This window comes from Dipodomys ordii, unplaced genomic scaffold, assembly GCF_000151885.1.
Source record: "Dipodomys ordii isolate 6190 unplaced genomic scaffold, Dord_2.0 Scaffold164, whole genome shotgun sequence".
Lineage (NCBI taxonomy): Eukaryota > Metazoa > Chordata > Mammalia > Rodentia > Heteromyidae > Dipodomys > Dipodomys ordii.
Window position 1 is genome coordinate 3,423,888 of NW_012267380.1, and position 15,908 is coordinate 3,439,795.

Below are 15,908 nucleotides of genomic sequence, written 5' to 3' on the forward strand. Positions count from 1 at the left end.
AGTTCAACTTTAAGAACACATTTTTGTTAATATTTTATTTAATGCTGTTACATTCTGTATGTATGTATGTATGTGTGTGTGTATGTATGTATGTATGTATTGTGATAGCATCTCACTATGTAGCCTTATCTGGCCCCTAACTTGTGTTCCCCTGCCTTTTCCTCCTGAGTACTAGGATTACTGGTGTGTTCCACCATGTCTGGCCCATTTGACAGTTGTCAACATTTTGTCACAACCTATATTGACAAATGTGCACTGTTTCAGAGTACTTTTTGAAAGTATCATAGGTTCTGATATCTACAAGGTCTCAGGTGGACAGGGCAGTGAAATCCTGAGAGCACTTGGGGAACATGAGCCACTAGCAGTGCTTCCCTTGTAGGGGGAACTGCCAGTAGGCAGAGGGGTTTCCTGGGCTGTATCCGGAGCCTGCGGCTGAATGGGGTGGCCCTGGACCTGGAAGAAAGAGCCACAGTGACGCCAGGTGTGGAGCCGGGGTGCGCAGGCCACTGCAGCAGCTATGGCCATCTGTGCCATAATGGGGGAAGATGCCTAGAAAAACACGCAGGGATCCAGTGTGACTGTGCCTCCTCTGCCTTCGAAGGACCCTTCTGCTCGCAAGGTGAGTATAGCTGAGAGCTCCTAAAGGAAGTGTAGATGAAACTGGATTTCAGACCCCAGGCTCAAAGTCCAGGAGTCCCAAGTCAGGTCTGGCTACTCTCCCTATGTACCAAATAAAGAGACATGGGCTTAGGAGTTTCTTGCATGGTGGAATGGGAAGACTGTACTTCAGTACGTCTTCAGCTGTCTTCCATGATACAGACCTCGGATTCAGGTTAAAAGGGAGAATCAGAGACAAGAGTGAAAGTTACGCATAGTTAAAACAGTGCACTTGAACAGCTGTGGCCTGCTTGACCATTAGTTCAGTCTTTGTAGAGGAGTTGTGGAAAAGTTCTTATTGCTTTACTCCTGGAATAGAACAGGAACACTTTGGGCTGTTTTTTGTTGTTGTTGTTGTTGTTTTTGTCAGTCGTAGGGCATGAACTCTGGGCCTACGCACTGTCCCTCAGCTCTTCAGCTCAAGGCTAGCACTCTATCACTTGAGCCACAGCACCACTTCTGACTTTTTCTGCTTTTATGTTGCTGAGGAATTGAACCCAGGGCCTCATGCATGCAAGGCAAGTACTCTATCACTGAGCCACCTTCCCAGCCCACGACTGTTTTCTTTTAAGATAATAATAAGGCATTGCTTGTTTGAGGGACAGTTTGCCTTTTGTCACTAGCTGCTTGCCCAGGAAATAGCTCAGATCTAATGCCACAAATGCAAAGAGGGATGGGTAAGGGTGAATATTTAGCTTTAACTTAATTCACAGGGCCCAACCAAAGCATCTTTTAGGTTGCATCTTACATAGACATGATTCTGGCATTTATTTGATGCTATGAAGAAAAGAAAATTCTACATGATGAGTTGAAATCCAATTATTTCTGTCCTAAATTCATGTAAAGATTTGGGAAGGACATATGAATCTATTTTTGAGAAGCCCGTGGCTACTTCTATCAGCACTGATAGGTCTTATCTGCTTTCTCCAGGGCAATGCCTGGAGGAGAGCAGTGGCCTCAAATTGCATATTTAAATTCGAAAATTAATTGTATGTGAATCAAAGCTGAAATATTTTTGTGACATTAACAATAACATGCTCATTGTTAGAAATTCTGAGTTCTAGGACTATGGGGACCTAGTTATCTATATCTAATATTTATTTGATATATCAAATAACCAGTATTTTCATTTTTGTCTTAAAATGTAAAGCAGCATAAAATAGCCAAAATGCCATTACTATTTTCTCTTTTAGAATATTAAAGACTAGAATTTTTCCAAATATGCATCACACAAATGTTTTACACTTAGACCATGCTAACTTAACAAAAATGTGGGTTGTCCAGAGGTTTCTGCATACTTTGGAGCCGGTTCGTCAGTGATCTACAATTTTCAAGAACATGACAATAACACCTTCAATAACAGCTCCAGTTCCTTAGTAGAGTCATCTCATGAAGAGCTCAAGCTGACCAGAGAAATAGCCACGCTGAGCTTCCGAACCACAGGGGCGCCCAGTTTACTGCTCTATGTGAGCTCTTTCTTTGAGGAACATCTTACAGTTGTCCTCACTCCTGATGGTGAGTGACCTCAGTGTTACATCCACAAGCTGAATCAGAAAACTATGACCATGGTGCTGTGGCCAGGAAACCAACCAGGACAGTCAGCAATGGGCCCACAGTGTGCATTTTACTGGGGTTGGGCTATTTTCCATTAATGCTAAAAAAGCCAGTGATTAGTTGGGCACCAGTGGTTCATGCCTGTAACCCTAGCTACTCAAGAGGCTGAGATCTTTTTTTATTTTTATTTTTTTCAAAAAAATTTAAATTTTTTATTGTGAAAATACCATGCACAGGGGTTACAATTAAATGGGCAAGGTAATGAGTACATTTCTTATCAAGCATTGTTGCCTCCTCCTTTGTTTCCCCTTCCCATCTCCCCATCCAGAAGGCTGAAATCTGAGGATTGTAGTTTGATGCCAGCCTAGGCAGGAAAGTCCATGAGATTATTACCTCCAATTAACTACCAGAAAACTGGAAGCAGAGGTATGGTTCAAAGTGGTAGAGCACTAGCCTTGAGTGAAAAGCTTAGGGACATTTCCCAGACCCTGAGTTCAAGCCCCATGACTAACAAAAACAAAAAAAAAATCAATGATTCAGCTGAGTGACAGTGGCTAACCCTTGTAATCGTAGCTACTCAGAAGGCTGAGATCTGAATATCAAGGTTGGAAGCTAGCCCAGGATTATAGCAAAGTCCATACAATTAGCCAGGACAAACCTGGAAAGGGAGCTGTGTTTCACGTGGTAGATTGACTAAAAATCTCAGGGACAGAGGGCTTTCCAAGCTTGCATACATGACCTGGTTTCAGGGTTCTGGGGGAAACTGGGCCTGCTTCAGGCAGCTTGAAGGGATGTGCTCTGTGTGGACTGAGAGAGGTGAAGGTGACAAACCACATGTTTCTTTTTCCCCATTATGGAGTTCTGACAGAAAATTGGGGGGAAAATCCTAGTGAATGAATCATATGATTCATTTTATAAATGCTATCAGTACATTTATAGTGCATTAAAATAAATCAGTTTAAAAGAAATTATAGAAACTAGGGTTAGAGGCATGGGTCAGTTGATATCTCTTGCATTCAGTTAAAGAAAATCAGAGAACTTAGAAGATGCTTGTTCCTGTTGTAACTGATTTGGTCCTAGCTCCCCCTTCCACCACTTCCACCAGTAGTGGGGTTTGAACTAATGCCTGGTCACTGTCCCTTAGCTTCTTCCCTCAAGGTTATGTGAGCCACAGCTCTGCTTCTAGGTTTTTGGTGGCTCATTGGAGTATTAGAGTCTCAAGGCTTGTCTGCCTGGGCTGGCTTCAAACCTTGATCCTCAGATCTCAGCCTCTAGAGTAACTAGGATAACAGGCATGGGTCACCAGCACCTGGCTGGTTCTAATTTTTGAAATGGATTCAGAACTTTTCCCTAGAAGAGCTCCTAAATGATCATTGCAGCAAAAGTAAGTGTCAGTTTGTTAGGAAAATGGAGGAGAAAGGAAGGAAACAGGCCAGACTCCATCAGGCTAGGACTATTTATTGAGGAACACTGTTTATTGAGCAGAGCCTTCCCTCAGGCTTGGAGACTGTGTTGGGGGCAGGAGGAGTCAAGGTTTTTATGGAATCTGTTTAGTATGAAGGGTGAGGGGGTTGACTATAAGTGAGGGCAGAGAACCCTTATCCAAGATCTCAAGCTTTTTAAATGTTCAACAGATCTACATTTGTCTTGCCTAGATGGTTTGACCTTCACAGGGTCCAGTTCTGTCTTCCAACCTCTAAATCCTTTCCTGGCCTTGCAGCTGGGCCTCAGAGACTTGCAGCCTAGGCCTACAATAGAGTGGTCACAGCCAGGTTCTCACTTGGTTTAATATGCTTCAGTATACCTAACTTTTATCTGTCAGTTGGTCAAAAAATCACTGGTTCTGACAGATTTTTATAAAGTTCTGTTTTTATTTAAAAGGCCATTTACTTCTTTTTCAGGAAGTTTGCAGGTAAGGTACAAGCTGGATAGACACAAAGAGCCTGATGTGTTGGACTTTGATTTTAAAAATCTGGCTGATGGGCAGCTTCACCGCTTGAAGATTCACAGAGCAGCATCTGTGATCCTTGTAGAGGTGAGACAGTGCCGCGGACCGGGTTCTGTCGGGACGACGGAGGACACCTAGGGGAGGAACCTGGAATAGGATGGGGAGATGACAAACAGACAACTCACACACAAGAGGAGTGGATGCTGAATGCTATTTAATGCAGGGGATAGCAAACTTTTATAACAGAAGTCACCATGAGAGAGGGCAAAAGTTTACACAATCTTGCTGCATGGCTTCATTCTTGGGTGGTCAGCAGCTGGTCATTTGTCTTCGGCTTATCTCTAAGGAATACAATGGGTTCGGGGTTTTGATGTTTGTCACCAATTAACCATTACCTATCTTTATAGAGGCCTTAACTTTTCCCATAAGATTTTTTCCTGTCTCTTCTTTAATAGTAAACCTCAAGGAGACCTGGATCTGGCAATTCTCTTAGTAAATAGCAGGAAATTCTTTCTCCTAAATAATTGCCTCAGCAATTGCCATACATTCTTTCTGTTCTAACTGAGCCTACAGCTTCTAATAAGTCCCTTACAAACAATTCCTTCTGCTGAAGTGACTTTGTGACACCCCCAATACTTTTATATTTACTTATAACTTGTCTACTAAACTCCATAAGAGGGGTTTCAGGGTAGCACTTAACTCTGGTGAGTTAGTCATATTTATAGGACACTCATCAGATATTGGAGTCGTCAACACTCTTCAGAAAGAGCTTTGTATAAGGGAATGCTGACAATGAGCAAGTACACAAAGCAGTAGAAGCAGTAAGAGATTAATAGGCACTCTTATGAGGGAAAGAAAGGCAGAAACACATCTTTTCCAGGGGTTTTGCCAGCCTTTTCCCAGGAGTAGGCCTCTTAGAAGCCCTATTCTCCGAGGTAGACTTCGGTGAAGTCCCAAAACTTGGAGATAGGTTTTTGTAAAGCCCCATTCTCTGAGGTAGACTTCGGTGAAGTCCCAAAACTCAGAGATAGGTCTCTGAAGCCCCTATCATGGTCTGATAGATGGTTTCCCATGCTAAGCAGACTCTACTGGGGTCAGCGTGGCAAGACAGCAGTTCAGTGATGACAGCTTTAACTAAAAGTAACATATTTAAGATACTACACCTTAATAATAGAGATACATAGTCAGCACTGTTTTTCCATTTGATGAGACATAACTTGTAATCAAGGTGTTTTGGTAGCAATCAGATTGTCAAAATTATTACTAATATCTGACCATTTAAAATACCAACCTCAGGATTGGGTAGGTGACTCAAAAGATAGAGCCAATGCCTAGTGAGCACATCCCCAAGTTCAATACCCAGTTCTGTCCTAAAATACTAACCTCTCCTCACTGGCTTTATTTTACATGCAGGGAAGTGTCTAGTTTACTGTGGTAACTAGTGGCACTATTTCTATGGGGAGTCCATTCCTACTGGATTAAAAAAAAACAAAGGCTATAGCATTGCCTACATGAGAGAAAAAAAAATCAAGACCTTGCTTTAACTGAGGTATATTTTTAGAAATGCATTAACTATTCAAAAATACCATTTGATTTTAAGTAACTTGTTGTATTTCTTTGTGTATTATACTAGTCATAAATAAACTTTGAAGAAAAATAGAGGAAACAGATAGATAATGGGGGGAAACAGAATTTGAATAACTGAAGATATTATTTATGGAGAATAATATCATCTCTTTCTGGAAGCTGTTTTTTAATTCTTTCTGATAGCACTAACATATGGTTTATCTTTATTCATTTTTCTTGGATTTCAATACTCTTCCCATCAAAATTGCTCACATTTTGATGTCTGCTTCCTGTGGACCATTTAAAAGGTTGACCAGTATGCAAGGAAACAAGCCATCCTATCATCAGGGACAGAATTCAGTGCTGTCAGATGCCTTGTGTTGGGGACAATTTCAGGTAAGTGGAAGAGTGTTTCTACATGAGACATGCTCATATACAGCCTCAGGAAAATTAGGCTCTGTTCTTTTGAGATACCATCTCGATTATAGTCACTGAAAGCGCTGATACTGAATGTTGGTCGGTTGGTTGTCTTAATTTGGTTATTTCATACAATATTTAAAAAATATCACCACTTTGACATATGATGTGACTTCTGTAATCCTAGCTACTAAGAAGGCTGGGATATAAGAATACAGGCTCAGTAAAAAAAAGTTAAAAAAAGAATACATGCTCAGAAACACTCTGAGTAGACAAATCTACAAGATTCTTATATCTGAAAAACCAGCAAAAAGCCAGAAGTGGAGATATGGTTCAAGTAGTATAGTGCCAGCCATGAGTGAAAAAGCTGAGCAAGAGTGTGAACTCCCTGAGTTCAAGGCCTAGTACCTGCAAAAATAAATAAACAAATATTACCACCCTGAATTCCATATATTCTTACAATTAGTATTTGTGAATATGTATTTGTTTTTTAAATCACAAACTTTTTTCCAGGCATAGGGACAAACATAGTAAGAAAACACACACACACACACACACACACACACACAGACAGACACACAGAGTTCTCCACTCTGTCACTTCCAGTGTCTTACAGGAGAATAAGCGATGTTCATAAACCTTCATACCACCAGGTAGGAAGTTTCCCTTCATAAATAAAGTTGACAAAGGACTGTGTTTAGAGATAATTTGGTGTTAAATTTAATGTCTTTGAAAGAAGGGACAGTAGATAATAGAAACAGATACATTATATGATGGGGATATAAGTATTAACGTAGAATAATATGTGTTATCATATAAACTTTAAATTTCATACCAGTTAATTGTAGAGGACAAACCATAGAGTTGAAGATGTTAATGTTGTTATTCATGAATGATATATTCAAAAGCATGCCACAGGAGCTGTAAGAATTAAACTTGAAATTTAGTGAAGAACTTTATAGGCCAGAACAATTCAGTTAATTAAAACAATAAGAATTTATTTCATCTTCACCTACAAACATAAATCTTAAATCAAAAGCTAGCACAACTTTTCATGTTTTTGATATGTTTAGGATTGCTTCTGAAGCTGAATGATGGTGGCTCACCTTTGTAGTCCTAGCTGTTCGGGAGGCTGAGATCTGAGGATCAGTGTTCAAGCCAACTGGGACAAGTCCATGAAACTCTTATCTCTAATTAACCCAGGACCAGCCTTGAGTTCAAATCCTAGTACCAGCACACACACACACACACACACACACACACACACACACACACACACAGACACAGATTGCTTCTGTTCTGATTGTGTTATTTCTTTTTTTTAAAATTTATTTATTTATTTTTTATTTGTGAACATGCTGTACAGAGGGGTTACAATTACATGGGCAGGATAATGCGTACATTTCTTACCAAGCATTGCAGCCTCCTCCTTTGGTTTACCCTTCACATCCCTTCCTAGCCTCCCCCCTCCCCTCCAATCCCAACCCTTCTCCCCCCCCCCACCGACGTTGTAAAGCTCGTTTTGGACATGACAACTTATACTTCTCGTTGTTGCATCAGGTCCACCTGTATCCTTAAACAACCGCTTTTTCCCCTTCTCCTCCACAAGTTATACTGACATCAAATATAGTGAAAGCAGGGGTTATACTCTGGGGGAGGGACATACAAAGCAACAAAGAGATAGTCTTAGATTGTGTTATTTCTTAGTAGTTATAGAAAACAATTCCATTTTTTCATTCAAATTTTTTGATCAGCTGTTTATATTTACCCAAATTTGAACATCACACAACATAAATGTGTTTTAAAGCATTACATTTTGAATTTCAAAATAAATAATATATATGTATGTAAAATTCTGGTGAAAGAATGAGTTGGAAAAATCATTATAAAAATGATGGTATTATGTGTTTAAACAAGCTTTGACACGTGTTCACATTTAGAGATGGGTTGCTATTCATTCCACTAATATGTACTAAAATAGACCAACAAATAGTGTAAAGAGGGAGTTATTACCTTTTAAAAGAGCTTTGTCCTAAATTATGACCAAGATTTTCAGTGTGTGTGTGTGTGTGTGTGATGGTACTGGGGCTTCAACTCATGGCCTGGGCACTATCTCCAAATTTCTTTTGCTCGAAGCTAGTGCTACACCACTTGAGTCACAGTTCTACTCTTGGCTATTCTGCTCAGTCTGACTTTGAACCATGATCCTCAGACCGTAGCCTCCTTACTTAAGTTTGCTATAGACAAAAAATATACTAATTCAGTTAAATTATGTTTTAAAGTTCATACACATTGTGGAATGGCTAAATCAAACTAACTAGCTTATATAAGTATTTATTAGAAGAACGATCATTACTAAACCATATGAAAACTTCCTAAAATCTTATGTGAACAATCTTTGTCAGTCTCTTCCATGACAACAGCCTTATTACTGATCATGTTTGTTGCATTTGACTCATTAACTGTACTCAATGTTGTGACAGAGACTTGCTTATTCAGTCCCCTTGAGATTCCCCAGCTCCATGTCAGAGCCCCTGAATGCTAAACCTTTCTAATTCTTTTTCACATCCCATCTTCCTCTTGAATAAAACCATTCATACTTTAGAGTAAATGTCCCATCCTGGTTCATTGGGGATTTCAAGAGAAGTTTTTCTTTTTTTAAATTTTTATTATTTTTTTATTGTGAAAATGCTGTACAGAGGGGTTACAATTACATGGGCAAGATAATGAGTACATTTCTTATCAAGCATTGTTGCCTCCTCCTTTGTTTCCCCTTCTCCTCCCTTCCCATCTTCCCTCCCACCCCCCCTTCCCTCCGGTCCTCCCTTCCTAACCCCCACCCCCCACCCCCAGCCAAAGTTGTAAAGTTCTTTTTTTGAAAATCGGTCCATGTGTATCCCTATTTAAACGATTTGTTTTTGCCCTTCCCTCCACAAATTATACCAACATCAAATACAGTGAAAACAGGGGTTATACCATGGGGGAGGGACATACAAAGCAACAAAGAAATCATCTTATAAATATGTTAGAAACAATAGAAAGAAAAACCATTTGAATCCTTATCTTGGGGTTCATTTCACCTAACATCAACTTATCTGACTGTTTCTGCTTGTCTCAGACATACACTAGTTATTGCAAATAAGGGAAACCATGGGACCTATGTTTCTTTGGGTCTGGCTTACTTCACTTAATATAATTTTTTCCAAGTCTTTCCATTTCCAAACACATGGCGCAATGCCATTCTTTTTGATGGAGGCATAGAATTCCATTGTGTCTACATACCACATTTTCTTGATCCATTCATCTACTGAGGGGCATCTGGGTTGGTTCCATATCTTAGCTATGGTAAATAATGCTGCAATAAACATAGTTGTGCTGGTAGCTTTAGTGTGGTCTTGTTTGCAAACATTTGGGTAAATGCCCAAAAGTGGGATTTTTGGGTCATAGGGGAGCTCTATGTGGACTCTTTTGAGGAACCTCCATACTACTTTCCAAAGTGGTTGAACAGGTTTACACTCCCACCAACAATGAAGTAAGGTTCGCTTCTGTCAACATCCCCTCCAGCATCTGTTGTTTAGATTTTATACCCATTGAGCACAAGGAAAGGCAAATATCATCATCACTGAAATCAATAATAAAGGGATGCTTTGTCTCTTGTGTTAGGTCTCTAGTGTCTCTTCTCTTGAGTCTTGTAATAATTAACTAACTTTGTTGTTTGGGGGTAAAGATAGGATCCTAGGGTGGGGACAGGACAATTCAGAGAATGTGGAAAAGGAAACAGAGGCCACCAGGTAAAGAAGAAAGGATGATCCAATGTTTGGGTCGTACTTCTGAGTTATGAACAGCCAGCCAGATTGCCAAAACCAACAGAATTGAGTGGGGCACCTAGTGGTTCATGCTTGTAACTGTAGCTATTCAAGAGGGTGAGACCTAGACAACCTTGGTTCAAGGCCAATCTAGCTTAAAGGTCTGGGAGACTTCATCAGCAAAAGCTGGAGGTGTGGTTCAACTGATAGAGCACCAGCTGAGCAAGAAAGCTCAGCATGAGTGCAAAGTTTTGATTTGAAGCCCTGGTATCTACAGGAACATTCATTTAAAACCAATTAATTTAATTAAAATTATTATAGTCCAATTAATTGATCTAATTTTTAAATTAATCAAAATAGTTGTTAATTTCAATAAAGTTAAAGTCAATTCAATAAAATAGATTGTATGATAATTAAATAAAGTTAATTTAGATAGGGTGCTGTCCCTGAGGATTTTTTTTTTTATTTTCTCAAGGCTAGCACTCTCCTACTTGAGTCACAGATGTATAAATGGCTTTTTGGTAGTTACTTGGAGATAAGAGTGTTACAGGCTTTCCTGCCTAGGCTGGCTTCCATCTCTGATCCTCAGATCTCAGCCTTCTAGATAACTAGGATTACATGAGTGAGCCACCAGCATCTGGTTAAAACCTATAGAATTGAACAAAGGAAATTTCCAAGAGGGCTACTGCCCTCAAAGAGGCATTTTGTTTTGCCAAGATCACTGGCTTTAAACCCCTGAAACAACGCATTGAAATGATGATCACTTGAAAATCAAAGTGTCCTAGGAACTCCCTTGTTTTCATCTCCTGGATGCATCTGGGAAGGGTTTGGTACCTTGGCCAAAGTTACTTTCCAATCTGTCACTGAGGCCTCCCTGGCTCTGGGCCTTTCCTTAAGGATGAGGAGACAAGGAACTCAGGGTGTTTGGACTTGATATCAGGTCTATTCAGCTCCACAGCACCTCCATGGTCCTGATTGCTGTCCCCCCACCTTTTGCCAGCAGAGCTCCCAGGGGTTGACACAGACACACAGCTGGCAGCAACGCGTGGCTTCACTGGCTGCCTCTCAGCTGTGAGCTTTGGTGGTGCTACTCCACTGAAGGCAGCTCTGCGCCCAGGAGGAGCTGCCCAAGTCACCATCCTTGGCTCAGTCATTGCTGCCAATAGCTGCATGGAGGGATCAGCGTGGGAACTTATGCCCAGCTTCACAGAGGGTGCAGGTGCGTGGCCCTTGCCTGCTCATTATCTGGTTTCTTCCTTCCTTCCTTCCTTCCTTCCTTCCTTCCTTCCTTCCTTCCTTCCTTCCTTCCTTCCTTCCTCTCTCTCTTTCTTTCTTTCTTCTTTCCTTCCTTCTTTCCTTTGTGACTTTCTCTCTTTCTTGCTCCCTCTTTTCTTTTCCTTTCCATTCTTTCTCTTTCCTTTATTCTCTTTATTTTCTTTTTGTTTCTTACTTCCTTCTATCTTCCCTCCCTCCCTCCTTCCTTCCTTCCCTCCCTCCCTTCCTCCCTTTCTTTCTTCCTCCCTTCCTGCCTTCCTCTCTTCCTTCCTTTTTTCCTTCCTCTCTCTCTTCCTTTGTTCTCTTTTCACACTCAATTCACACTGCATTCTGGGTTCTTCCAATCCTTGGAAATTTCTTCAGTACACTTCTCTTTCTCCCTTTTCCTACTGTAGGTTCTGGCTCAAACAATGAGGGAGAACCCTTAGTTAATGCAAATAGAGGGATTCTTCTGCCATCGGAGGTAAAGTATGGTGTTAGCATAAAATGAAAGATATCTATAAAGAGTCATTGCAGATTAGTAAGGTCAAAGTCAACCATTGCAAATTCCTTGATGTTTAACTTAATTTAAGGGGTCCCACTCCTTAAGCAACAATTGAGTAAATGGAAGTGTTACCCCAACACACTCTCAAAAGAACAGCAGCCAAACTAAAGAATATTGACAAGTTTTTCATTTAAAATGTTCCCCGTGGTTCCTTAAGAGATCTTACATATGCTTAAAAATCTGTAGATCTCCTGCTTGGAGAAAAAACAAATCTTTTAGTTCTTGGCTGGATGTATTTTTGCTTTTGGAGACAAATGGAACCATGCTAACAACACCCCCCACCCAAAAAAAGTGTTTTGTGGTTCTTTGTGCATAATACTGAGTTGGCAAGTAGTTTTCCACAGCCTGAAACAGGATTCAGATTTTTATGTTTTAAAATACATGTAGTCAACTGATGTCAGTGGCTCACACCTGTAATCCTGGCTATTTAGGAGGAATAAAATTGAAGGTTATGTTTCAAAGCCAGCCAGCCAGGAATGTCCTAGAGATTCTTATTTCCAGTTAAGAACTACAAAAGCTGAAAGTAGAGCTGCGGCTCAAGTGGTAGAGAGCTAGCCTTGAGCACAAAAGCTCAGGGACAGAACCCAGGCTCCGAGTTCAAGCCTCAGGACAAGGGCACACACACACACACACACACACACACACACACACACACACACACACACACATTTAGTCTACATGCTTCTCTCAGCATATTTTACTTTAACACCAAATTAAAATGTTTTGGGGTGAAGGGACTTTTTCAAATTGAAGAAGTACAAGTGTAAGAACATCAAATACTATCCTGATTGTGTATACAATATGGTGCTTGAGTCAGAATTTACCCAGGTTGACTCAGAAAGCAAATATGACATGACATTCTCCCTTCTCATTCAAAGGTGTATATATAACGGTTTCTGAAAGGAGACCATCCCTTGGATCAGGCAGAGAGACTACTGGAGAACCAAACCTCTAGCTGGCACCAGATATAGATGCAGAATGGGAACTAATGGCAGAGAGAGATTATACAGGGGAAGATGAGAAAGAGTGTGACCATAGTGAATGTGGACGTGAACGCAGGGGTCGGGGAACCTCCCACTGACTCAGGTGCACCACTTACCTGGGTTACAGGTGCTGGGCAAGAACTTCTAAGGAGGGCCACGTGCAGTCAGGTACCAAGAGAGAACAAAGGGTAAGGGTTCTGTGTGCTGTTTCATAAAGAGAGAAAACAAAGGGAAGGGACCATTTTCCCCAAGAGGGCTAATATTTTACAGTCTCTTGCTTTAATTATTGCAGACAGTGGTGACTGTGAGCCATTTGCTTTCTCAAATGAGATGATAATTCAGAGTTGTGTGGCACCTCCTGAAACCCCAGCATTCAGATGCAGGGCTATATACCTCACCCACACACTATAAATATTACTTTTATGTGAATCCATGTGGATGTCAGAGAGAATGGAGAGAATTCAGACCTTTACAGTGTCAGCGCAAATCATTAAATATTTTCACCTTTTCTATCAACTACTTTTAATTTTGCAATGAGTTAAGTATGCAGGACATATTTAATGAGACCTCTGTTTTGCAATTCCAAGAATAACAAAGACCTCATAAATATAACTTATGACTTAGCTAAAAGATAAGTGAATGCTGGCACTGGTGGCTTAAGCTCATACTCCTAGCTACTCAGGAAGTTGAGATCTGAGGATCACAGTTCAAGCTAGCCTGGCAGGAAAATCTGTGAGACTTTTTATCTCTAATTAACCATCAGAAAACTGGAAATGGAGCTGTGGCTAAAAGTGTTAGGATGCTAGCTTTGAGCAGGGGCAGCATCAAGTCTTGGGTTCAAGCTCTAAAAGTGACTAATCATCATCATCATCATCATCATCATCGTCATCATCATCATCAAATTTTAGGTGGTGATCTCAAATCATTTTATTTTTTAGCAGAAGTGTTCATTATAATGCAAAACTAATTTAACATAAATGAGGTCAGTATTTTCAAAATAAAATGCAAGTCATAGTTATGAAATCTCATAGATAAGAATGCTGAAAGGGGTAGCACTCATCAAGATGCAATATATCCATAAATTTCTTTGTTAAATAACTCCTTTGTACAATTACGTAAAGATAATAATAATAACAAATTCCTACCCACAATAAAGCACTGCTTTTTCTGGAAAATAAAATTGTATAGTTGCTAATTTCTTATTGAAGACATCAGAGTTAATAGTCAAACTGATCATGGCACAAAAGATCTGGTCTTTGAATTTTGAGTTCTTGGTGAATAGTATTAGCCAGATTTCAAAGGAAAGGAGTCACAGTAGTGAGTCCCCTGAGGATCCTTACTTGGTTCCTCATAGATAGAATAGATAAGTAGAATTCAGAACATCTCAGGACATAACCAGCTGAGTGTACCAGTCTCTCCAGTTCTCTTGTATCTGCCTTTGATCAGGCATGGCTGGGTAGAGTATATTGACTTCCAGGGTGGTGCTCATGTAGAATTTTCAGCCCTTTCTTTAACTCACCAAATCTATCTACATGTAAAATATTCAATCTATAAAAAAAATTATCTCAACTGACAAATTTCCCTGGATGCTGTATTTTATATGACATTTTTTTCTTGCAAAAGGAAAGATAGCTAAAGGAGTAGCTACACTAGAAAAAGTAAAACCTGGTAAACCCAAGCTCTTAAGGAGCACAGTGGATGGGTAGAGAGGTCATTCAGACAGACTGAAAGACAGGAGTGAAAATCTGTCAGAAACACAGTCACAGGAGGTTATGGAATGGGTCAGGCCCCCATTCAAATAATCTCAGACTTTGTACATGGTGAGTGAAGATTCAATATTTTAGGACTTCATTAAACCACATAAAGCCAATAAACAAAACAACAAAGTGAGCCAGAGTTAAAAGCATCCAGTCACATATATGAATGTAGGGATGTACTACTGCGCTCCTGTAACGTTGAAAGCAATTGTCATCAAATAGCTTGATTATTGTTAGCATATTTACCAGTCTTTGAACTTATATAAAATAATTCTAATGCAAAGCCCTTAGAACTCTCTATAAAAGTAGCTGAAGCAAGCCAGTGGCGGTGGCTCCTGCTTATAATCCTAGTTATAAGGGTTGGAAGCATGACTCCAGTGCTACAGTGCTTGCTAATAAGTGCATAGCCTGAGCTCAAACCCATACCATAAAAGGAAAAAAAAACAATAACAACAGAAGATAAACGTTTCCAGCAGAAAATGTTCTTCATAGTTTGGCATATTAGCTACTTATTGCTTCATGGCAAATTACTACCCACTTAGACTAACACCAGTCACATTCTCTTACAGTTTCTATAGGTTACTATACTGTGCTTGAGCTCTTATAGGCTGCAAGGCAAGAGTCAGCCAAGGATGCATGGATGTGTTGTTTACTTCAGGGATGTGTTGTCCACTTCTCCTTAGGTGCTGGTCATTGGTAGAGATCTGGTGTTTTGTTAGCTGATGTTGAGTTAGTACCTCGATGATAGTACCTAGAATCTGTAAACTGGCTGCTGGCTTTGACTAGCAAGACAGTTGCCCCCAACTTTGTCACATAGTGACATATTATGCATATCATCAAGTACAACTACTAATCTCTGTCCTATAAACAAAAGGGTGAAATAAGGTATGGACCCTAGTAGGAAGATATCGGGCCACATACGGGTGAATGCCATCTATATCAAATAATTGTAATTCAATAGAATAGCAGCATCAAAGTAATATTTTATTCAAGTGTTTATACAACAACCTTTTTTTTATTGTGAAAATACCGTACAGAGGGGTTACAATTACAACGGCAAGATAATGAGTACATTTCTTATCAAGCATTGTTGCCTCCTCCTTTGTTTCCCCTTCTCCTCCCTTCCCATCTTCCCTCCCACCCCCCCTTCCCTCCGGTCCTCCCTTCCTAACCCCCACCCCCCACCCCCAGCCAAAGTTGTAAAGTTCTTTTTTTGAAAATCGGTCCATGTGTATCCCTATTTAAACGATTTGTTTTTGCCCTTCCCTCCACAAATTATACCAACATCAAATACAGTGAAAACAGGGGTTATACCATGGGGGAGGGACATACAAAGCAACAAAGAAATCATCTTATAAATATGTTAGAAACAATAGAAAGAAAAACCATTTGAATCCTTAT

General features: G+C 40.1%; 1 protein-coding gene across 1 annotated transcript in view; it reads left to right on the forward strand.

The window, feature by feature from the left end:
- Nucleotides 1-15,908, forward strand: part of LOC105998471 (contactin-associated protein-like 3) — a gene marked incomplete at its 3' end in the record, with an annotated part of 148,775 nt that overhangs the window by 126,085 nt on the left and 6,782 nt on the right. Inside the window, exons 18-23 of the mRNA XM_013033181.1 lie at nt 380-619; nt 1,942-2,172; nt 4,113-4,246; nt 6,034-6,121; nt 10,952-11,167; nt 11,619-11,691. Of these exons, the coding sequence (XP_012888635.1) occupies nt 380-619; nt 1,942-2,172; nt 4,113-4,246; nt 6,034-6,121; nt 10,952-11,167; nt 11,619-11,691 (982 nt within the window). The remainder of the gene's footprint in view (nt 1-379; nt 620-1,941; nt 2,173-4,112; nt 4,247-6,033; nt 6,122-10,951; nt 11,168-11,618; nt 11,692-15,908) is intronic.